The sequence below is a fragment of the Heptranchias perlo genome, chromosome 6 (assembly GCF_035084215.1).
Source record: "Heptranchias perlo isolate sHepPer1 chromosome 6, sHepPer1.hap1, whole genome shotgun sequence".
Lineage (NCBI taxonomy): Eukaryota > Metazoa > Chordata > Chondrichthyes > Hexanchiformes > Hexanchidae > Heptranchias > Heptranchias perlo.
In genome coordinates, this window is record NC_090330.1 from 37,944,326 (window position 1) to 37,968,475 (window position 24,150).

At 44.7% G+C, this 24,150-nt stretch overlaps 1 protein-coding gene across 1 annotated transcript in view; it reads left to right on the plus strand.

The window, feature by feature from the left end:
- The window catches only part of gucy1a2 (guanylate cyclase 1, soluble, alpha 2), a 139,908-nt gene that overhangs the window by 68,716 nt on the left and 47,042 nt on the right, over positions 1-24,150 (plus strand). The window contains exon 5 of the mRNA XM_067985423.1: positions 22,100-22,585. Coding sequence (XP_067841524.1) covers positions 22,100-22,585 — 486 coding nt within the window. The remainder of the gene's footprint in view (positions 1-22,099; positions 22,586-24,150) is intronic.

Genomic DNA, 24,150 nt, shown 5'->3' on the forward strand with positions numbered 1-24,150 from the left:
ATTTGAGGGGTTGTGAATGGAACTGAACACTGTGCAATCATCAGCGAACATCCCCATTTCTGACCTTATGATGGGCGGAAGGTCATTGATGAAGCAGCTGAAGATGGTTGGGCCTAGGACACTGCCCTGAGGAACTCCTGCAGCAATGTCCTGGGGCTGAGATGATTGGCCTCCAACAACCACTACCATCTTCCTTTGTGCTAGGTATGACTCCAGCCACTGGAGAGTTTTTCCCCTGATTCCCATTGACTTCAATTTTACTAGGGCTCCTTGGTGCCACACTCGGTCAAATGCTGCCTTGATGTCAAGGGCAGTCACTCTCACCTCACCTCTGGAATTCAGCTCTTTTGTCCATGTTTGGACTGGGGCTGTAATGAGGTCTGGAGCCGAGTGGTCCTGGTGGAACCAAAACTGAGCATCGGTGAGCAGGTTATTGGTGAGTATGTGTCGCTTGATAGCACTGTCGACGACACCTTCCATCACTTTGCTGATGATTGAGAGTAGACTGATGGGGCGGTAGTTGGCCGGATTGGATTTGTCCTGCTTTTTGTGGACAGGACATACCTGGGCAATTTTCCACATTGTCGGGTAGATGCCAGTGTTGTAGCTGTACTGGAACAGCTTGGCTAGAGGCGCAGCTAGTTCTGGAGCACAAGACTTCAGCACTACAGCTGGGATGTTGTCGGGGCCCATAGCCTTTGCTGTATCCAGTGCACTCAGCCGTTTCTTGATATCACCTAGATTATGTGCTCTACTCCTGGAGAAACAGTTGAACCCACAACCTGCTGCGCAGAGGCTGGAGTGCTACCAACTAAGCCAAGTTGAAACAATATTTAATTGTCAGATGTACTGTACTTTGGATAAGACATTAAAGAAAGATCTTGTCTGCCTTTTCATGTGGATATTAATGGTTGCAGTAGGAAAACAGTAGGGATGGTATTCGCAAGGATGAGAACAAATTGCTCAAAAAGCCCATGTTTGATTTAACCTGCCTTGTGAATTGAAAAACCTTATTTGTGTTATCCTCTTTAGGGTATACAGCCAGAAAATATTTAGTATTTTGATTAATTTCTCTTCTTCAACCTCACCTCCATAATTGTCTTTTAGAATTTTAACTTCCTCTTTTGCTATTGTGATACCAGAAGAATTCTTCATTATTGTGCTTTGTTTCTTTATGTGTTTTCATTCCAGGACCCATTTTGAAACTCCAATTTAACTGCGATCTTTGTACTGGGACTTCAGCTTTTTACCATTAATATTATTAATTTCGATGCAGAAATAGAGAGTTGTGTATCCAAGTTTGCAGATGCCCCTAAGTTAGGAGGAACAGTAAGTTGTGTGAATGGGTTCAGGAAGTTACAAAGGGACATAGACAGACTAAATGAGTGGGCAAAACTATGGCAGATTGAGGTCAATGTATGGAAGTGTGAGGTCATCCACTTTGGATCTGAGAGAGACAAATCAGAATAGTTTCTTAATGGTGACTAGGAGTTGTGGAGGAGCAATGGGATTTAGGTGTCCATGTACATGAATCACTAAAAGCTAGTGCACAGATACAAAAAGTAATCTAAAAGGCTAATGGAATGTTAGCTTTTATCTCAAAGGGAATTGGAACTCAAAAGTGAGGAAGTGATGCTTCAGTTGTACAGATCCTTGGTCAGACCCCATGTGAAGTACTGCATTCAGTTTTGGGCATCGAACCTCAGGAACAATATATTGGACTTGGAGGAGGTACAGAGCAAATTCATCAGAATGAAACCAGGATTTAAAGAGCTAAATTATATGGACAGGTTGCATGTACTTGGCTTGTTTTTTTTTTAGTTTAGAAGGTGGAGCGGTGATCTAATTGAAGTGTTTAAAATGATAAAAGGCTGTGGATGCTGGGTCAATTGAAATTTTCAAGACTGTGATCGATAGATTTTCGTTAGGTAAGGGTATCAAGGGATAAGGAACAAAAGTGAGTAAATGGAGCTGAGGTAAAGATCAGCCATGATGTAATTGAAAGGCAGAACAGAGTTGGCCCTGCTACAATAAAGGAATGGTGAGATATGTCCAAGCCAGGGTGGTATGTGATTTGGAGTGGAACTTGGAGGTGATGGTGTCAGCCTTGGCTCAGGGATAGCATTCTCACCTCTCACGTGTGGGTTCCAGCACCACTCCAGAGACTTGAATACATAATCTAGCCTGACATTTCAGGACAGTACTTTGGATGAGACATTAAACCAGGTGATGTAAAAGAACCTATTGCACTATTTGAAGAATAGCAGGGGAATTCTCCCAGTGTCCTGGCCAACATTTATCCCTCAACCAACGCCAGTAAAAACAGATTAATTAGCCATTTATCTCTGTTTGTGGAGTCTTGGCGTGTGAAAATTAGCTGCCATGTTTCCCTACATTACAAAAAAAGTACTCCATTGGCAGTGAAGCTCTTTGGGATGTTAGGAGGTCAAGAAAGGTGCTACATAAATGCAAGTCCGTCTTTTCTATGGTATTTCCACAACATTGCTACTCTTGTCCTTCTCGGTGACAGAAGTTGCAGGGGAGGAAGTCGCAGCCGAGAGATAGCATATACTGCAGCTACAGTGTGCTAGTGATGGAGGGATTGGATTTGGACCCACTGACAAGGTCGCTGATTAAGCAGGCTGCCCTATCCTCGATGGTGTTGAGTTCCTCAATACTGTTGTAGTTGCACCCATCCAGCCAAGTGGTGAATATCCCATCATACTCCTGACTTGAACATTGTAAATTGTGGAGTGGCTTTGTGGGGTCAGGAGGTGAGCCACTCATCATAGGATACCCTGCCTCTGCCCTGCTGTTATAGCCATAGTGTTGATATGGCTGATCCAGTTAAGTTTGGCCCCCAGGATATTGACGTTGGGGGACTTGGCATTAGTACTGCTATTGAAGATCAAAGAAAGGTGGTTGTTTTTTTTTCTTGTTGGAGGTAGTCATAACCTGGTACTTACGTGGTGCAGATGTTATCTGCTACTTATCAGCTCAAGCCTAAATCTTATCCAAGTCCTGCTGTAGGCTGGCATGGGCTCCTTCATTATTGGAGGAGTTGTGAATGGAGCTTAATGCTGTGGAATTATCAGTGAACAGCCCCAATCCTGATCTTATGATGGAGGGAGGTCATTAATGAATCAGCTGAAGATGATTGAGCTGAGGATGCTGCCCTGAGGAACTGCTGAAGTGAATGCCCTGGACTGTGATGATTGGCTTCAACAGCCAAGATCATCCGCTATGTGTCAGGTATGACTCCAGTCATTGGAGGGCTCCCCCTTTGACCTCAATTTAACTCCTTAGTGCGTACTTGGTCGAATGCTGCCTTTACGTCGAGGGTAGCTACTCTCACCTCTTCTTTGGCATTCAGGCTGCAATGAGGTCTGGAGCTGAGTGTATTGCATTGACTAATTCTGGTTTTAGTGCCCCACTTTCATTTGATCAGTATTGTTATTCTTATTCTGTACACACTTATTAATTCGTAGCAGACTATTTCATTTCATATTCTTCCCTGGGACAACATTTCAACTTCCTTCACATCTAAATTACTTTGAAGATATGAAGCCACCCTCCTCCGTTCCTGTCACTCTTATCCTCCCATTTGACTTGTAAGGGGTGAGCAGAGGTTCTGCCTCTTACAAGGCAGGCTGGAAAATCCCAGCTACAACGGAGACCGGGCTCAATCCCTGCAGATTTCTGGGGCTATTAATTCCAATTCTGATGCGGAGTAAAATATTTACCTTTGCCTGTACAGCTCCGGAATGCTGTACAAGTTTATCATTCATGCAGGACTGTAACAAGCAACAATCAGACTTTCTTCCCTCACTTTTCACTAGCCTCTTTGACTCCATTTTTGGAGGGATAGGAATTGTTAGAGCAGCACTAAACACAGACAAAAACTGTTGCACCTTTCTACAGATGATACACCACTTTATTCATGCTTACCTTTTCACTAAAATTAGCATCAGGTCCAGTGCTAGTGAAGTAGGTCAAAGAAACATCAATGTGCAGTAATTCTAGGGCAGGGCTGGATAATTGGTTAACGCATTGACTTTGACAGTAGTCCCACATTTTCTGCTGATAGGTCCAATATGTATTTCCAACAACAGGTAGGTTGCGTTTACAGGCTGCTAATGAAATACAGAGACAATATTGTAATTTTAGTGAAATGAGCAGTTTATCATATGCTTTGAAAATTAAGGTTTTAAAAGTGAAGGTTTTAATATCAATGGATTGACCATCTTTTACACTGGAAAATGTGCAGATAATTTCTAAAAAGTTAACATTTGACATAACCTGATAACTTGACATATACAAAAATAGGAGGTAAATTGGATAATTTTGAAATGAGTATTGTGTTGCTGCTTTGGGTCAGGATCGATGCTTCAGTGGAGGTGAGTACTTAAAAGTGAGTTGAGGTGTACCAGCTTCCAGAAGGGTGAATGTGGGCCCCACTGGTGAGGTTCCTGAGCCCAGGCTTGCCTCCCACCACCGCACCCCCCCCACCCCAAGATGGCAGGTGGGCATCGGAGTTTTCAGCAGTGTGAGGTAGCTGAGATTTGTCCATAGTTGCGCGATGCCCACCAGCCCAATGCAAATGGACACTGACCCTGCATCTCTGGTGGAGTCAGCACTGGAGGGCAGTGGTGGGTGCAATCTCGGCATAACTACCACGACCGTGGCAAATTTGTATGCCCAGAGTAAACATAATCTTAGAGGGAACTTTCTTCCATCAACGGAGAACAGGGAAACATTTTTTTGCGTGATCAGTGAAAAAAATATTTCAAATTGCTCTAGCCGCCTCCTCCACCTTCTGCCTTTGCTGTTTGTTCAGGAATAATCTGGAAGTTAATTTTGTGCATGAATCCAGGGAAGATTTAAAACTCTCCTGCCTTTTTACCTTGGATAGAATGATCACCACCACATCCTGGAAGAAAAAAGGTGGAACATGACTTATGTGATTATAGAGACAGCTGAGGCTATATTTGCATGTGTGAACAGGTGATTAGGAGATACTTTGAGTAAAATTACTTTGAGGTAATATTGAGTTTGATGTGCAGTAGGTGTCATAGAGGTGGGATCTCATGCAGAAGAAAATTTGGAGGCAAAATTGAATGTGGCACTTGTGGTAGTAATGCCAAATTAGATCTTGCCAATCGGAGTACACCCACTTAAAAGAAGCGTTCAATCTTAAAAACATCAAGGAAGTAATTTTCAAAGGCTTTATTTCCAGTGTGGAGCCTCCCTAGACAGGAGTGCAGATCAGAAATAGGGTTATAACGCTATAGGGCCAATTCTGCAACCTGCTTTCCTGTCCTATGAAGCTTTAGACCGGGAGCAGAGCTTCACAAAATTACCCCTCAAATATTGCGTTGTTCCCTATTGTAATTTTTACTTCCATCTTTTTAACATAAATTAATAAACATTTGAGGTACCAATTCTTGCTGTGTAACTGCAGCTTCCTTTTTCTTTTTCTGTTTGTTGTAACCTTCATTCCTGCTTGTAGACTTTTTTAGTATTTTGTGCTGTCTTTGTACTGCACCTGCCAGTGCCACACTGACAGCATTTCAGCAGGGATGAAAGCATGGAGCTGTGTTTCACTGCCTGCTGGCGTCACTGTGGAATGGGTACAAGTATTTCAACAAAGCACAAGGGTAAATAAGTATAAACGCTGGGCTGCTTTTAGTTAGAAAAGACAATTTACATAAACATGAAACAACTATTCCGTAAAAGTTATTCAATGTGCACGTGCTGTGAAAATCCACAGGAGAGGGGGTTTGCCCAATCCAGCGTAGATGCCTAGATGTGCCCAACCAGGACCTCTGCTGCTGATGCTGCCAAATTTCCTGGGGTCGGGGTAGCACTCCTGCCTTCTTTGGCAATGGCAAACATCTGTGTCATTAATGATGCAACTAGGGCACTTGCCCACCAATAGGCCAGGTAAGATTGGCCTGCCGGAGAGGTGCAGGGTTTTCCACCAGAAACATCCAGAAGCTGCTCCCCCTTTATAAAAGTGTTGCATGTAATTTTAAAAAAACATTCCAAGCCCTTTTTAGGGAGTAATCTCGAGGTCATGAAAAGTAGACAGTAAGTGTGTTTTGGTTGTTACTTAACCGTTTTTCTTTTCTTTTGTTTTTTTCCTGCTGGGGGCACTTATGTTCTCCAAAATTTATTCCAATTGATGTTAATTATTTATTTTTCTTCCCAGTAGCATTACTGGCACCAATAGGTATCCCAATGGAATTCCCCCTATTTGACTTGTCTTGAAGAATAGGATGGCCAACAGAAAGATACTAGGCAGGTTAGGATGCATGAAGGGTGCTCTGTACCCACCTGTCAATGCCCGCAATTGCAGACAGAGGCAAAAATACCTAACTTTGGGATATATAGTGCTGGTGGAGCCTCTCTTCCCAAAAGAAGCTGCAACAGCAAACAATAGATATCACTAAGATGTGTGAGTGCCTGATTAATGTTGGACACTTCCTGGGAAGCAGCCCAATCACCACATATCATGTTTTCAGTGCCATTGCATGAAAGAAGGCATGCCAGGGTGATCAAGAGCCAGTATACCTCCCATCCACCAAGATACCACCAACCATTTCTACAGGCCCTGACACACATACCTGACAATTACCGAGTGGAACTGCCTTCTAGGGGTCTGGGTTGGCTGAAAGGCAGTTACCATGCAGCATAGGGCTGGCACATGCTGAGGGACTAATAGTCAGCTGTGGCTTCAAACTTGGCTCCACCTCCTTGCAGGCATTTCACGATGCTGCCTATTTGGATGGTACCATGGTGTGGCGCAGAGGGCCACTTTCCTCGCAAATACATCACACAGCACCACCTTGGTTTCAACCATCAAATAGGGATTTGGGTGCTGGACTGGTCCATTACTTGCCTGCAGACTCGTACCTACACTTTGAGTTTCCTTTTCCTTCATTTTTCCCGGTCAGCCTTGGCAAAGGCCAATAATGAGGTTCTCCAAATGCTTTCAGTATATTTGTCCCCATATTGTGACAATCAACTTTAGTTTCATCCATCCCTTTAAATTTGACCTACATGCAGATTTTCTCTTCCACCACTAGTCTGCTCCTTAGCTCAGTCCAAACTTATACCTGAACTTATACTAACAAGCTGACCTATAAAAATTAGGTACAAATTATTTCCATTTGAATTTGTCTAAATTCCATAAATAGCCATTCTGGCAGTAATAATGCCAAAAGAGGAAAATTTGGCTTCGACTTCCAAACAAAGGTTCAGAGACAGTAGTCGTGGAGTTGCTTATCTGTCTAGTCTTCATTTATTATTCTTTCTTTTATTTTTCCCCTTCTGGGTCACTTAAATTTCTGGACTGGGGGAGGAAAGGGGTAAAGTCACCTGACTTTGCCTGTTTTCTTCTGCTTGAGCCCCACTTCTCACTTGCTGTTGGATATGGACTATCATTGTTACAGTTTGTGGAGAAGTCTGAGGCCAAATCATCCTGCTTTATCAGGGTGTGAGTGGCCCAGAAGGGGAAAATTGAGAGAGAAAAATAATAAAGGAAAGTTGGAAAAACTCAATCAATGTCCTGCTGTTGGGTTGGGAGTGTCATTAAATGCATGATATTTATCGAATATGTAACACATTTCTATGGTAAAACTTATGAACCTGAGACCATAGAACAGTGATACATCCCCAAAAACTATGATGGATTTAATATTAGTGGTGCCCCATAATTTTCTAAAGGACTTAATACTTAGAGAATTTGAAAATATTATTCCCTTTGATGATCAAAATGCAATGAACTTAGTTGTGCTTTCTCTCTAAAACACTGAAATTAATTCGATGCATTTTGGAGCTTAACATTGTTTTTATGGGCTGTAGGCTTTGAATAGAGTGATAGATTGAGTTTACTGATTGAGTATAAGTTGGTGCACAGAACAAAGATAGATGAGATAGCATTGCTGCAGAATTAATTACTGTAATTTGTGTAATGTCCTGGCAGGAAATTAAAAAGCCTATGTGAACTAGCTACTAAAGACCCCTATTTTAATAAAGGCCACTTTTGTTTTGCGGGAACAATATTTTTCTGTGTTGCAAGTCAAGGTTATGTTGATTAATATCTTTAGAAAAGAGCTGAATGAATATCTGGTTAGGAATGGGATCAAGGGTTATCAGGATAAATAAAATAAAGATAATTGAATGCTTTGTGCAATAAGATGGTTCTCGAGCTGCACTATGGAAATGTCATGGCAAGGCAGATGACTGGTTAAAGATGGATAATATGCAATATAGGATGTAAAACAGAATATATATTTTGGAGCTTTCTCTTGATTTAACTTTGACAGGGATTAAGGTGAAACTTTATAGAATCTTTCTTCAGGATACTAAATTAATTGATTGTACATGTCATGTGGAAGCTGTCATATCGCTGGCAAACCGGTAGGAGCAAGTTCCGGATTTCCGCATTTCACTGCGCATGTGCGAACGTTGGAACTTGCTTCTCGATTTCACCACTAACAACGGTGAGTTCTCTCACCGTTCTGTTCCAAGCAATTTCTGTCCCATTATGGTCACTACTACTCAAGTGCTTTCCTACCTCTATATTTTCCATCTTCTCAGAATACCTGTTAAATATTAGATTACGTCTTTCTTAATTCCTTTTGAATGATCCCTTTAGCCTTTTCATTTTAATTCAGTGTAATGAAAATCTGCCAGAATTAGCATTCTTCTCTCTGATGCACTTTTTATTTATTCAGATAATTCCACATTTGTTTCCTTTATTTGCTCTGTTAGTCTTCGCAACTCCTAATGATTAATTTCCTTCCCCTTGTGTCATTGACTTCCACCCGACATTAAAGCCTTTTTCATCTCCTCTTTCAATAACTATCAGATCCTTCTTCACTAGCAATGCTATCTTCCCATCAGTATATTTAATCTATCCCTTCTAAACATTTTAAACCAAGATACATGAAATTCATATTTATGTTTTTCTATTTCAAATTTCCAGCATCTGCGGTATTTTGCTTTTGTTCATCTTTTTCTGCTTTAACTAACTCTTTGTCAGGCTAGCAGTGTTTTCCTTCTCATTCTCCATGTAAGCTTTGGAGTATGGAGTTGTTGAGCTCCTTTTAAGGGAATTTGAAAAACTCCTGAGAGAAGAGAACATTTCCAGTAATAGGAGATAGGTTGCTAGTTAGTTGAAATTATGATGAGTGCTGGCTAACCATGGTGTCTTGGAACTGGCGTAATTTCTCAGGAAGTTGAGAGATTTAACCAGTGTTTTTGCAGAAATTGGTGCAGGTTTTTTTCTCTTTTATTTTTGCTTTTCCCAGGAGACAGTGATGCTTGATGGATGGTGTGCAAGATTGCACCTTCGATTGGATGGAGAAGGCTTGATAGACTGGTGATCTTTTCGTATATTCGTGTACTAAGTTCTTTTATTTCTACCATACAAGGCTCCTTGGTTATCAGTAAAAGCATTTCCCTCTATTGTTTAGCAGCTAATTATCTTGCTCATTTTCTCTCTACGTCCACTACCATATTACTACTGTGCTAAGAACCAGGTCCTACCTCATACCACATTCAACATCAGGACTGTGTGAGAAGAATTGCTTTAGGAGCAAGATGTAAAGGGTGCTGTAATCAGGCATCAAGAATTTGCTATATAAACAGAAAATGCTGGAAACACTCAGCAGGTTAGGCAGCATCTGTGGAGAGAGGTAGGTAGGACTAGATCTTTAGATCGATGACCTGTCATCAGGGTTCTGATCAAAGATCATCAACATGAAACATTAACCCTACCTTCCATTCTCCACACGAGCTGCCTGACCTGCTGAATGTTTCCAGCATTTCTGTTTTTATTTCAGTTTTCCAGCATCTGCAGTATTTTGCTTTTTATTTCACAGTTTTAATGATTTGTAAAGTTGCTGATTCTATTAGAAGGAAAAGTCCGCGGGCCTCGATCCTGGCAGCTGGAATTGTGCCCGCTACTGCCCTCCAGCGTTGACCCTGCTGGAGTTTGTAAGGCCACTGGGAGGGCACCTAATTACAACGGGGGCGATGGGTCCACTTGCCCCATGTGGCTGGAAAATCTCCTGGCTGCCCACATCGGGGGGGGAGGATAGCTGCGTTCCCCCCCCTCCCCGAGACCTCAGTCATCTCCCCTTTGGCTCCGTGTGTAAGGGGACTGATCTGGAATTTAGTTCAAATGTTTGTCCTATTTCAGGAGTTCTAGACCATTCCCCTCACCTTGACTTCCCTGGTAGGCCCCACTTGAACCTATCTGGAGGCCAGTATGCTTTACCTCACTCGTAATGGTGGCCTCCAGTAATATGCTGCTCCCCTGCTCCGTGCCATTAGCCTTGTAAGGGCCAGATGGAGGTTTCATCCTTGCAAGGTCAACCAGAAAATTCCGGCATCGATGGGGAACTGGCATAATTGGCTCGCTGACGTTTTCTGGCGGGCTCTACAAGACTCCCGCCAGAGTTACAGCAGGAGTCTAGCGGAACCACAAAGACACTTCATGACCTAGCTGTATATGGGGAGAATAAGGAGGTTAGGGAGTAGTGGTACCCTGTATGAATACATTTCCAGTTAATATAGCATCATAACAAATCTCATTGTGTTCTTTATCTCACCTTCAAAGTTCCCATTTTATAAAACAGGATGAAATTTGCATTTATATCAAATTTACTGAAAATCAAATTAATTGCTAGATTTGATCATTTTCTTTTAAATTTGCTAATGAGAATTGGTGTAGAGTACGTCATGATACTACTGGGATCAAAAAGACAATTAAATATTGGACTAGACTCAGATGCTGCTGTTATCTCCAGAGTTTAAAACATTAACAGAACTGTTTGGATCATAAAGGGAAGACTGAGTTGTATTCAGGGAAACATGCCATACAGCATTGAAAGCTGTGAAATTCTTTGAACTGTTGGATGTTTAATTGAAAAGCTGTAGCTTTGACATTCTTTTATCTAAAATTAAGGAATCAGTGTCTCCTTTTGACTAAAATTGCTGGTCGTCAGATCTGTTAGAAGTCAAAGATACGATTCTTCATTTTCTCTCACTTTAAAAAAAGGGCACAAATTTATTTGCGGTTTCCACTGAGTTTGGAGCATAAAAGCAGTGTAACAGCAATTTGTGGGTGGATTCTGGGGAGGGGACTTTCTGAACTGTAATGGTAGCGCTGTAGTTTCTGTTGCAGTCTGCGGCTTTTCGTAGCTGAAGCTACTGGGAACTCTTTATCATATATTAAAATGAATGTGACTGAAGCTGGAATGCCTGAAACCTGTGACATGTTTGGACACGATGGGCCGAAGGGCCTCTATCCGTGCTGTATAACTCTATGTGCCTCCACTGCACCAAGGGTCATTAATGAAGAGTTAAAATGGGCATACCTATTACCAGCACCAGCTGAGACTGGTCGAAGTGCTTTACATGGGAGCCTGCAGATTGAAGAAACTGTAAGAAATGTTTGCTGGAGTTTCAGAAAAGCTTTTAGAGTTTTTTTTGCAACTGTCTTGCACCTGGGTAGAGCTGGATTTGCCACTGATAGCTTGAAGGCCTGTGAAACCACGCTCACAGTAAGAGGTTCTGAGTACTAGGTTACAGACTCCCAATAGGCGTTCCCTTGAGTGCAATTTTAATGGAGGTGAAGCAGTGCAGGATGGAGGAAATCAGAGTGAGACAGCACATGAAGAGGATTCAATCTATAAGATATAACCCCCTCTCAAAGTATGTACTGGCCATGCTGATCTTATGAAGATCTCAGTGAGGAGCTTTACATGAGATGAGTTCCCTACACCATAGAGGCAATAGGGTAAATCGCCCACTACTACATGAGGATCTGCAGCCAAAATCAGCCGCCTGGACAGCTCTGTCTGTGGCTTTGCCACTGACAGCTGTACTCAATCTTTATGTCACAGGCTCATTTCAAGCAACCACGGGGGACCAATGCAATATTACCCAGGGTGTCCTCCGGGAATATATTTGTTAAGTAACTGGCACACTTCTTATGAGAGCTGGGAACATTCATCCAGTTTGGCATGACAACAAAACAGCAGCATGATAGGGCATCCAATTTTATCTCATTGTTGGGTTCTGCAAAGTTCAGATTGTCATAGATGGTTGGCATGTAGCATTGTGAACTCCAACAGTTAACATCTTCAAAGCTCTTAACAGAAAGGGCTACCACTCGCTGAATGCCCAGATTGTGTGGGTCAACATACAAAGAAACCTTCACATCAATGTCAAATTTGCTGGAAGTTGCCATGCTTCATTCCTCCTCAGGAATTTTACCATCCTTGAGGTCTTCAAGGAAGATAGCCAAGTGGTATTGATGGGCTGTGTGTGTCAAGGCTTACCCCTTGTTACCATGGATAAAACCCTTCTAAGAGATTCAAGAGCAGCAGCTGAGGAACACTGCAATGAGGCACATGCCTTAATCAGAGTTGTAATTGAGAGAACCATAACAGTCCTAAAAGGATGTTTTTGTTGCCTTGAGAGGTCATCAGGTGCTCTGCAATAGGCTCTAGAAGGTGCATCTTTCATAGTTGTAGCTTACTATGCCCTGCACTAATTTGCCATCCAAAAAGTCCTGGACATGGAGATTCCTGGGGAGGGGGCTCTGGAGGACTGTCACTTGGAGGACTCCTCAGTGGGCAAGGGGCATTAGAACTCAACTTATCAATGAAGTCTTCTCATCTGTTTAACAATCTCCCTTTGTCAGCACTACAATTACTCCTTACCTCCCATCTTAACATAAATCATAAATCTTTCAATCCAGTAACCATCCTAGAACCTCACATCTTATCAGACCTCCTTGGTCCTCCATGACCATGAAGTCTACATAATACTAAGCACAACATAAGTATGCCCTTTCTTGTATGACTATGACCTCCTTGAATAACTGAACATGCAGTAAGTGCACATTATCCTTTATTACAAGCAACTAAAAAGTGAAGCTAAGCCATCATACTCTTTTCTAACACCATGTGCTCAATTTTCCCAGGAAATTGTGGGTGCTTTGGGGGCAGGGGGGCTCCGAAAATTGGGGAAATGCCGTTTGAGTTTGGAGCCCGGCTCCAACCCGCAGACATCCGGATTCCCCACTGACAAGTCTGGGTATGTGCGTGCCGCCCGAATGCTGAAGTCTCACCGGCAATTAAAACCAGCAGGATGATACTTTACACAGTTGTTGAAATAGTTGAAGTAGTTGAACTACTTCATTTTCTCCACTTTGAGGCAGGGGTGCGATTTTGAAACATCCTCAGCATGTTTGCTGTGCTGTGGGAAACACTCCATGTTGCAACAGACATGATTCAGCCAGCAGCCAGTGAGACATTCAAATGCTTATTTGACAGATGGGGAGAAAAGGTCACTTATTGCAGCAGGGCACTCAATTCTTTCAGACAACGTTTTGGCTGCAAGATCTTTGTGTTTTCATTGAAAATTCTTACTTTCCACTCAGAATTCTTCTATTCAAACATATTTAACTACTTTGCGGACCCCCTCAAACTCACACCATCAGGATGGGGGGGCGCCATTCACCACTACATCCGAGGACGAGCAACATCACCAGCCTCGCCAGGCATGGCGTCCATCTCCGCCACTTGGAGCTCCACAACGCAGTGCTGTGCCACAGGCACTTGCAGAAGAGCACAGAGGGCAACAAAAGAGAGAGCGATGTCGCAGGAGGCACTACCTTCGCCACAGGGTGTACAGACCGAGGCTCAGCTTCCTGGACCTCTCTGAGGAGCTGTGCATACGGAGGCTCAGAGTCAGTCGCCAGGTAGTCGCAGATATCTGCAGCCTCTTTCATGCTGAGCTGCTCCCGGCTGGGCCGAACAGCATCTCCTTACCTGTCGCTGTCAAAGTCACCACTGCCCTCAACTACTTCGCCTCCGGGGACATCGCCGGAGTCTCTCAGTCATCTGCACACAAGTGCATAAGGCAGGTCACCGATGGCTAGTTTCGCAGGGCCTCGAAGTAAGTCAACTTCCCCATAGACGGCCTCAGCCAGACGGAGAGGGCAGTGGGATTCCACTCCGTGGCTGGCTTCCCACGGGTGCAGGGTGCAATCAATTGCACCCATATAGCAATACGAGCACCTCCAAATGAGCCAGGACTTTTCATCAAAGGAAAGGGTATCACTCCATCAACACTCAGCTCGTTTGTGACCACTGCAAAAGATTCCTTCATGTGTGCGCCAGATTTCCTGGCAGCTGCCACGATTCCTTCATCCTCCGGGAATCCAGCATCCCGCCCCTCTTCCGCGCACCGAACACCCTTAAGGGCTGGCTTCTCGGGGACAAGAGATACCCCCTGCACACGTGGCTCATGACACCTCTGAGGAACCCCATCACCGAGCAACAGCGTCGATATAGCGACAGCCACATCGCCACCAGGTCTACAATTGAGCATGCTATCGGGCTGCTCAAGATGCGATTTACGTGCCTGGATCGTTCTGGGGGAGCACTTCAATACGCACCAGACTGAGTGGGATGCATTATAGTAGTGAGTTGTGCCGTGCACAACATGGCTCAACAGAGAGGGGTGCCCCTTGAGGAGGCCCCATCCACATCTGCCACCCACATTGAGGAGGAGGAGGTGGAGGAGGAGGAGCAGGAGCAACCCACGGGGAGAGCAGCGGTTCACCTGGCTGCTCGTGAGGCCAGGGAGTCATTAATATGTGAACGGTTCTCCTAACATCGGAAAGTATGAAGAGTCCAATCCTCACACCACCTGGATAGAGCAGTGCCCACACTAGCACCCCTCCCACCCCTCCCTGCACAAAACAGTCCTGCAACTACACATACACCCACTGTAAAGTGACGCAATTGGTGGTATCAAGTGTCGCCGTTCATAGTGAACCTCATGAAAGGGCCCTGTTAGAAAAGCCAGTCAAGAATGGCCAAGTTGTGGCAGTAGTGGTGACAATAATAATACTTAATGTGAGTTTAACAAAAAGCTAATATAAATAAAAAACATGACCAACCGTCAAATACCCTTGTGCACACCCTTCGTGCTGACAAAACCTTCGTCTTTCTCTTCCGACTACGTCTACGTGGTGCATCCCCTGTGGCTGCAGCATAGGTAGTGGCAGGTTGCTCTTGTTCATGCCCTGACCGATTAGATGCTTTGGGCCTACTCCCTCTGGGTTTTGGTGCCCGTGAAGGCCCCTCCATAAACAGCTCCACCTGCACCTATGCAAGGGCAGACTTGGCCTCCTGGAGAGGAGGCAGCCTTGCGGGTGCTGGTTGAGAGGGGGGCAATGGGTGAGACATGGGAGCGCTTTGAGTGGCGTCCCCACTTCCATGTCCCGTTTCGCCATCATTCTTCCCCTGGGCCAGGCCCACATGACTCCTACTACTCTGCTGGACAGCAGTTTGGAGGACATGTGTGAAGTCTTGTAAGACCAGGGCTAGTGTATCTGTCCACCAGTTTAAGGTGGCAGAACGTTGTTCACTGTGAGTCCGAACGGCCGTTGTCATGGCATGAATGGACTCATTTGTGAGCCATGCTTGAAGCTCAATGAAGGCTAGCCTTTTCTCCATCGCAGACATTCCCGCACTTACTCGTGACAGTATCTCAAAGAGTTGCTCACGTCTCTGCGACACTATCTCAGAGATTCCCTCCCGTACCTGTGCCACCATTCCATTCATGCAGGAGTGAGACTCCTCCATCCTCTGTGCTATTGTGGAGAGTGCACGTTCCAGCACCTCGCAAATGTGCTGCTGTCCCTCAATCATTCTCCTTTTAAAGGATGGCCCCCAGGGTTCAGCATCTGCGTCCAGCTGAGCAGACCCTGGAGAGGAGTGTTTCCACCAATGTGGAATCTCCGCAGCTGCCTCTGCCACCAGTGTCTGCTCGTGCTCACTTGTGTGTGGTAACTCACCAGGTGCCAACCCAACTAACTGAGGACTAGAACCCACCGAGGTGAGAGTATCTGTGCTGGTGGATGGCTCGCTAAGATGTGACAGTACACCCTCAGAGGCCGGCAGGTCCTCTGAGGAATCGCTCTCTGCCCTCACAGCAGTCACTGAAGGCCCTATAAGAGAACAGAAGGCAATATTAAGCATCATCACAGATGTGTCATGTTGTGATGAGCATACTGAGGTGCTGAAGATGGCAAGGTATGTTAACATCAATTCATATTGTGTGTGCTGAATGTTAAAGTTATGTCACCAGATGTTTGTCGGGTGCCAGCCTTGGCGTCCCCGACGGGCAGGCACTCGAGGGTTCGGCTGAGCTCCAGCGCCTCCTGCTCCGCGTCTGCGAGGATGACGATTTGTTGCGGCCCCCCTCCGATCCTCGCCTTCTCGCGTGCATTCTGAAATCTCTTCTCCTATAAGGGGAGAAAGTACAGACACGTGAGTGGCCAACTGATGAATGCATCGGTTTGGGTGAGGCTGACCGTGAAAAAGATGCATCAGAGGGTGAGTATGAGACAGAGCCATGACATTGTATGAGGATTGTGTTGAGTGGTATTGGTCGGGTGACTAATGGGGAGGTGAGGAAGTGCTGAGGAAGTGCAGGTAAGTTGAGGATGAGCCTTAAGTGGGTGTGGGGAGTGATGTGATAGCGTAGTGTTGGCAGTGCAGAATGAGTTGGGGGGTGGGGGCGGTGATGTGGAAGACGGAATGTGGGAGAATCTGTAAGTATACTCACTTTGGCTGACCTAGTTAGGTCATTGAAGCACTTCCTGCACTGGATCCAGGTGCGGGATATGTTGCTGCTACTGGTGACCTCCTCTGCCACCTCAAGCAAGGCCTTCTTGGTGGCAGAGGCAGGCCACTTCCTCCCGTCCGCTGGGTAAAACACATCCCTCCTCCTCCTCACCCCATCCAGTAACACCTGGAGTGAGGCATTGTTGAATCTTGGAGCAGCCTTTCCCCTGTGCTGCTCCATGGTGGTGTGTGGGTGTTTGCTCCAGGAAAAGCCATTGGAGGACTGCCCCTTTAAATAGAGCTCCTTCACCTGACAGCCTGTGATGCGGGTGCGCAGTCTGCCCGTTGCGCAGATTTCCGACGGCAAACCCGGAAGCCACGTTAAGTGGCTCCAATTAACTCGCGATCGCGTGCGAAGTGGACATTTTTTGTTGGGCAGGTTACCCACCTGCCCAATCACCGCCCCCCCCCCCTACTGCCATCCCGCCTCCACTCTAATATCGGGGCCCATGTTTCCTTTGAGTGTCTAAATGTGTCTTTCTCTTGTTCCAATGCTTCTCCAAGGTACAATCTGAGGGCTAGTGTTGTAAGAGCTGGTTGTCTGCTCTCGTTGTATAAAAGACTCACGGGGCTGAGGTGGTCCTCCTCTCATGGCAGCTTGCTGTATCTCTAGGGGTTCTGTCTGACTTCCTGGTTTTGTCTCTTCTATGTGCTAATTGTGTGCTGCTCTGAGGGGAAGACTGGAGGCTTGGCTCCTTTATTCTCTGTGAATCACCCGGAGTCCTACTAACACTATCTAATTCCCCCCAAGTGGTAGTATCTGAGCTGGTGCCTGAGATGAAAAATGCAAGTGATGCAGGAGGTGAAATTGAAAGGTTTGGGGCAGAGGAATATTGGGTAGGATCATGCTCTCGGGCCTTCTGTGTAGTTTTGTCCTCATCATCCTCTTCCTCCATCTTTGTCACCATCATAGTCGATAAGGTAGAATTTCTTTTCCTTGCTGTTCTTCCTCCTCATCTTCCTCCTCTATCATCTTCTGTTCTGTAGCTGTAATAGATTTGCAGGAAAGGATGGCATATTTTAAGAATGGGCGAGCATGATCCCCTTGGAATTAAGGAGACAGAGAAGGGTGTGGAAGCTTTTAGTTGTGTGCTGCTCCATGGGGTTGCTATGGTGACTGTCTAGTTGTGCACCCACTAACTTGCAGCCTGCACGATCCCACCAATCACATCATCTCCTACTGCTTAAGCAGGGTACCTTCCCATCAGCTCGATGGCCCGCTCCTCATAGGGGCTGAGCTCTTTAATAAAATGGATGCCCCCTTGCTGCTCTACTTTTCATGAACATTGTTCTCCTGTAACAAGATTAAGTTCTTCAGGTGTAAGATAGCACTTGTGGGATGTCTTCCAGGTGGCATCAGGCAGCTGAGATTATAGATCTGCTGGTATCACCCGCCTTAAGTGGAGGAAGGGATTTAAAGTTCCTGCGTGCAAGAAATTCCTATTAGGGAAATGGAAACTCACCTTTTCAGATACAGAATCAGTGAAGCCCTTAGCAATGGTGCAGTCTGAAGGGTGACTTCTGCAACTAATAATTTTAGAGGGTGAACATAAGAGCATAAAAAAATAGGAGCAGCAGTAGGCCATACGGCCCCTTGAGCCTGCTCCACCATTCAGTAAGATCATGGCTGATCTTCGACCTCAACTCCACTTTCCAGCCCGATCCCTATATCCCTTGATTTCCCTAGAGTCCGAAAATCTGTCTATCTCAGCCTTGAATATATTCAACGACTCAGTACCCCCGGCTCTCTGGGGTAGAGAATTCCAAAGATTCACAGCCTTCTGAGTGAAGACATTCTTCCTCATCTCGGTCCTAAATGGCCGACCCCTTATCCTGAGACTATGCCCCCTAGTCCTGGACTCTCCAGCCAGGGGGAGCATCCTCTCAGTATCTACCCTGTCAAGCCCCCTCAGAATCTTATACGTTTCAATTAGATCACCTCTCATTCTTCTACTCCAGAGAATATAGGCCCATTCTACTCAACCTCTCCTCATAGGACAACCCTCTCATCTCAGGAATTGATCTAGTGAACCTTTGCTGCACTGCATCTAAGGAAGGTATATCCTTCCTTAGTAAGGAGACCAAAATTGTACGCAGTACTGCAGGTGAGGTCCTTACTTTTGTACTCAGTGTGTTGATGTCCATGGTACCTGAGGCATAAAAGGGACAGTGACAGGTCTGTCTGCTTGCCTGCCCTTGTCAAGTCATTCATGTTTTTCTGGCATTGGTCTGCAGTTCTAGGGGTTAAAGATGTGTCACTAACACCTTCCTCTAAAGACATGCGAGACATTTTTCTGAGGTTACTTCCAATCAGCAGCCAGCAATCTTCTCTTCTTTGCTGCATTTGCTCTAATAGTATCTGTAGATTGGCCTCATTAAAATTTTGTGCTCTTCTGCCTCCTTCCAATGCCTTGCTCCCTTGTTTGGCTGCTCCCCCATTTGCAAACACGCTTTAAATGTTCTGCAAAATCTCGCACGATCCATCTTTTACAGCTACCTGACAATCTACTTGGTCTTTCAAACCATATAATTACCTGCTGCTGTATAACTCCCCAGACTGCTGCTGCATATCTTCAACCATTCTAAGCTTTTTAAAGATGTGGAGATGCCGGTGATGGACTGGGGTTGACAATTGTAAACAATTTTACAACACCAAGTTATAGTCCAGCAATTTTATTTTAAATTCACAAGCTTTCGGAGGCTTCCTCCTTCGTCAGGTGAACGATGTGAAATTTTGTGCTCTTTAATTTGGATATTGTCATATTGCAGCCTTTAAGCTTTTTAAAGGCTGCAATATGACAATATCCAAATCCTCCAGCGCTGTACTGCCATGTTACATGGGACTTGTGCTCAGCCAAGGCCAATGCATAGTTAAATGAGTTGTCCCTGAGGTAATTTTAACCTAACCCACCCAACGGGAAACTGATGGGATTGGATTGGCTGCCTGTTTTACACCCGCCCAATATTACAGGTGGGGTGTAAAACAGATGGCTGACCCAATCCCAGAAGTTTCCTACCAGGTCGGTTAGGTTAAAATGACTCCCTCCATGTTTTACGGTGGGGTCAGCTCTAGAGGGGATTTTTCAGGTGGAAGTAGCAGCTTAGCATCGCAATATCGGGGGATAAATGACCCAGTGGAATATCGGGTTCAATAAGTCAAAGGTGGTTCTATTGTAAAAATATCATTTAATTGACTAATGCAAATATGGAAAAATAACAATTTGTATTTCTATAGGGACAACTTTAAAGCAATCAAACTAATATTTTTTTTATTCATTCATGGGATGTGGGCGTCGCTGGCGAGGCCGGCATTTATTGCCCATCCCTAATTGCCCTTGAGAAGGTGGTGGTGAGCCGCCTTCTTGAACTGCTGCAGTCCGTGTGGTGAAGGTTCTCTCACAGTGCTGTTAGGAAGGAAGTTCCAAGATTTTGACCCAGCGACGATGAAGGAATGGCGATATATTTCCAAGTAGGGATGGTGTGTGACTTGGAAGGGAACATGCAGGTGGTGTTGTTCCCATGTGCCTGCTGCTCTTGTCCTTCTAGGTGGTAGAGGTCGCGGGTTTGGGAGGTGCTGTCGAAGAAACCTTGGAGAGTTGCTGCAGTGCATCCTGTAGATGGTACACACTGCAGCCACAGTGCGCTGGTGGTGAAGGGAGTGAATGTTTAGGGTGGTGGATGGGGTACCAATCAAGCGGGCTGCTTTGTCCTGTATGGTGTCGAGCTTTTTGAGTGTTGTTGGAGCTGCACTCATCCAGGCAAATGGAGAGTATTCCATCACACTCCTGACTTGTGCCTTGTAGATGGTGGAAAGGCTTTGGGGAGTCAGGAGGTGAGTCACTCGCTGCAGAATACCCAGCCTCTGACCTGCTCTGGTAGCCACTGTATTTATATGGCTGGTCCAGTTAAGTTTCTGGTCAATGGTGACCCCCAGGATGTTGATGGTGTGGGATTCGGCGATGGTAATGCCGTTGAATGTCAAGGGGAGGTGATTAGACCCTCTCTTGTTGGAGATGGTCATTGCCTGGCACTTGTCTGGCGTGAATGTTACTTGCCATTTATGAGCCCAAGCCTGGATGTTGTCCAGGTCTTTCTGCAAGCGGGCTCGGACTGTTTCATTATCTGAGGGGTTGCAAATGGAACTGAACACTGCAATCATGAGCGAACATCCTCATTTCTGACCTTATGATGGAGGGAAGGTCATTGATGAAGCAGCTGAAGATGGTTGGGCCTAGGACACTTCCCTGAGGAGCTCCTGCAGCAATGCCCTGGGGCTGAGATGATTGGCCTCCAACAACCACTACCATCTTCCTTTGTGCTAGATATGACTCCAGCCACTGGAGAGTTTTCCCCCTGATTTCCATTGACTTCAATTTTACGAGGGCTCCTTGGTGCCACACTCGGTCAAATGCTGCCTTGATGTCAAGGGCAGTCACTCTCACCTCTCATCTGGAATTCAGCTCATTTGTCCATGTTTGGACCAAGGCTGTAATGAGGTCTGGAGCAGAGTGGTCCTGGCGGAACCCAAACTGAGCAATGGTGAGCAGGTTATTGGTGAGTAAGTGCCGCTTGATAGCACTGTCGACGACACCTTCCATCACTTTGCTGATGATTGAGAGTAGACTGATGGGGCGGTAATTGGCCGGATTGGATTTGTCCTGCTTTTTGTGGACAGGACATACCTGGGCAATTTTCCACATTGTTAGGTAGATGCCTGTGTTGTAGCTGTGTTGGAACAGCTTGGCTAGAGGCGCAGCTAGTTCTGGAGCACAAGTCTTCAGCACTACAGCTGGGATGTTGTCGGGGCCCATAGCCTTTGCTGTATCCAATGCACTCAGCCGTTTCTTGATATCACGTGGAGTAAATCGAATTGGCTGAAGACTGGCTTCTGTGATGGTGGGGATATCGGGAGGAGGCCGAGATGGATCATCTACTCGGCACTTCTGGCTGAAGATGGTTGCAGACGCTTCAGTCTTGTCTTTTGCACTCACGTGCTGGACTCCGCCATCATTTTAACTTATAGCTTTTGTGTAAGTGTTGGGTATTTTAAAGGTCTCCTATTCAGGTTTATTTTTGCGTAATTGAGATCATCCCTAAGTAAGGAAAGACAATGCCGCCATATAAGCATTTAATTTTGCACCTGGTGGAAGCATTAAATGCTCCAAGGTACAGCAGAGATCAGATATCACGCAAAGATGCCTGCCTTGTCCTGCATCAAGACCCTTAACCCAATCCTAGATGAGTATCCCTGACAAAAGCAATTAAATGGCATAGTATCTTTATTGCTCGTTTTATTGTGTCTTTAATTGGTTTGTGATTCTTGAAGATGTGTGGATTATTGTGCGAAGTGTTAATAAAGCCTTTGCCTTTGTTCTCAGGTGATGGAGATTAAGGGACAAATGATTCATGTACCGGAATCAAACTCTGTTCTTTTCCTGGGCTCTCCATGCGTGGACAAACTGGAGGAGTTAATGGGACGAGGTTTACATCTTTCGGACATACCCATCCATGATGCTACTCGTGATGTTATTTTAGTAGGTGAGCAGGCGAAGGCCCAGGATGGCCTCAAGAAACGCATGGACAAATTGAAAGCAACCCTTGAAAAAGCACACCAAGACTTGGAGGAAGAGAAGAAGAAGACAGTGGACCTACTTTATTCGATCTTCCCGGGTGATGTTGCCCAACAGCTGTGGCAGGGAAAATCAGTGCAGGCGAGAAAATTTGATAATGTTACCATGCTTTTCTCTGACATTGTTGGCTTCACAGCTATTTGTGCGCAGTGCACTCCAATGCAAGTGATCAGCATGCTGAATGAACTGTATACCAGGTTCGACTACCAATGCGGAATCCTGGATGTATATAAGGTAATTGCATGGAGCATTGATATTAAGATAATGACTACTAGCTGAAGTTAGGGTGACACAATATATGGCCATTTATAGAAAAAAGGGTCCGGGGAATTAAATTAGTAGTTGACTGGGTTTGTAGTCAGGTTGTCAAAAGTCTGAAATGAAAATGCTTGAAATATACAGTAGGTCCATCAGCTTCTGAAAAGAGAAAAGATAGGTTAATATTTCAGGTACAGACCTTTGTCAGAACAAAAGTCTCTAACCAAAACAGAAAGCTATCTTTTCTCTTTCTAGATTATGTTGGACCTGCTGTGTATTTCCAGAATTCTCTGTTTTATTTCAAATAGCATTTGCAGTTTGTTTTCTCTTTTTATCTCTAAGGGTAGATTTTATGAATTTGCACTCCAGTGCAGAGCTTTGCATGTTGTGAGCACATATTGGGAATTTGGTTCGAGAGGTCAGCCAGTCCCACATTATTTTCTATTCGTTAAAATTAAAGGACAGAAAATTTGAGGGGTCCATTGACCTCCACACCAAAATGCTGATATGTGCTTCTGACACATAAAACTCCACGCTGAGAGTGCACATTTGTAAAGTTTACTCTCATGTTTATTGGAATCTGTTCTGTGGACAAAAAAAATTAATTTTACTAAAATACTCAACATATGATGAGGCAAATTTTCCTCTTAATTGTGTCTGGGTTTAAACGATCACTTGGGTACAGCGCATAGAGGGAAATTGGGCAAGTATGTCGCACACTTGTAACAGAGCCAGCCCCATTTTCTGTCTCATAATTTAAAATTGGCTAGGCTCCGTTATACGCATGCGATCCTCCCTGCCTGATTTTCCTCAATACGTTGTGCCTGAGTGATCCTTTACACCCAAATGTAATTAGAGGAAAATCTGCCCTGATTTCTAAACATTCAGAATGCATTTTGATGATCTCACCTGATGCGACTTATTCAGAGTAACCTTGAAATTGTTGTTCCTTTTCATTTTGTGCCGGTCTTGGAAGATGTTAACAAAGGGTTATTTGAAGCTTCAGGGTGAATCCTTCAAATTCTCTCAAAATCCCTTTGTTTTAAATTCAGTAAATATTACTGGTCAGGTTACCAGCTATATTCCATATATGAAATTGTATTTCATTTCATAGTGTCATTTTTTTTGGTAATTAAATTCCAGTTAAAGCCACATAGCAGTCAAATCCTTCAAATCATGTGACGACATAATTGATGGGGTAATTCTTGGGGTGCAGCTCAGAGTTGGTTACCTGACTGTAATGACATTCTTCCTTGAATTTGGGATTATTAAGGTAGTTCAAGGTATGGGAGTGTGTAATCTCAATTAAGCACACCCCTTTATTGTGAGATTAAATGGCATATATCACAAAGTATAATTGACCTTCTCCTCCCCCTCCTCCTGTTTTTATATTTCGGATTTTTCAAACAGTGGTTCTATAATGCCTCTAGGGCTCTGCTTCTAGTGAACCCCTTCATTTACATAGCACTGAAGCAACAGATAAAGTCTTGTTTAGGTGCAGTGTTATAGCTGCAGTTATTCATTTCTTATTTCTTATAATT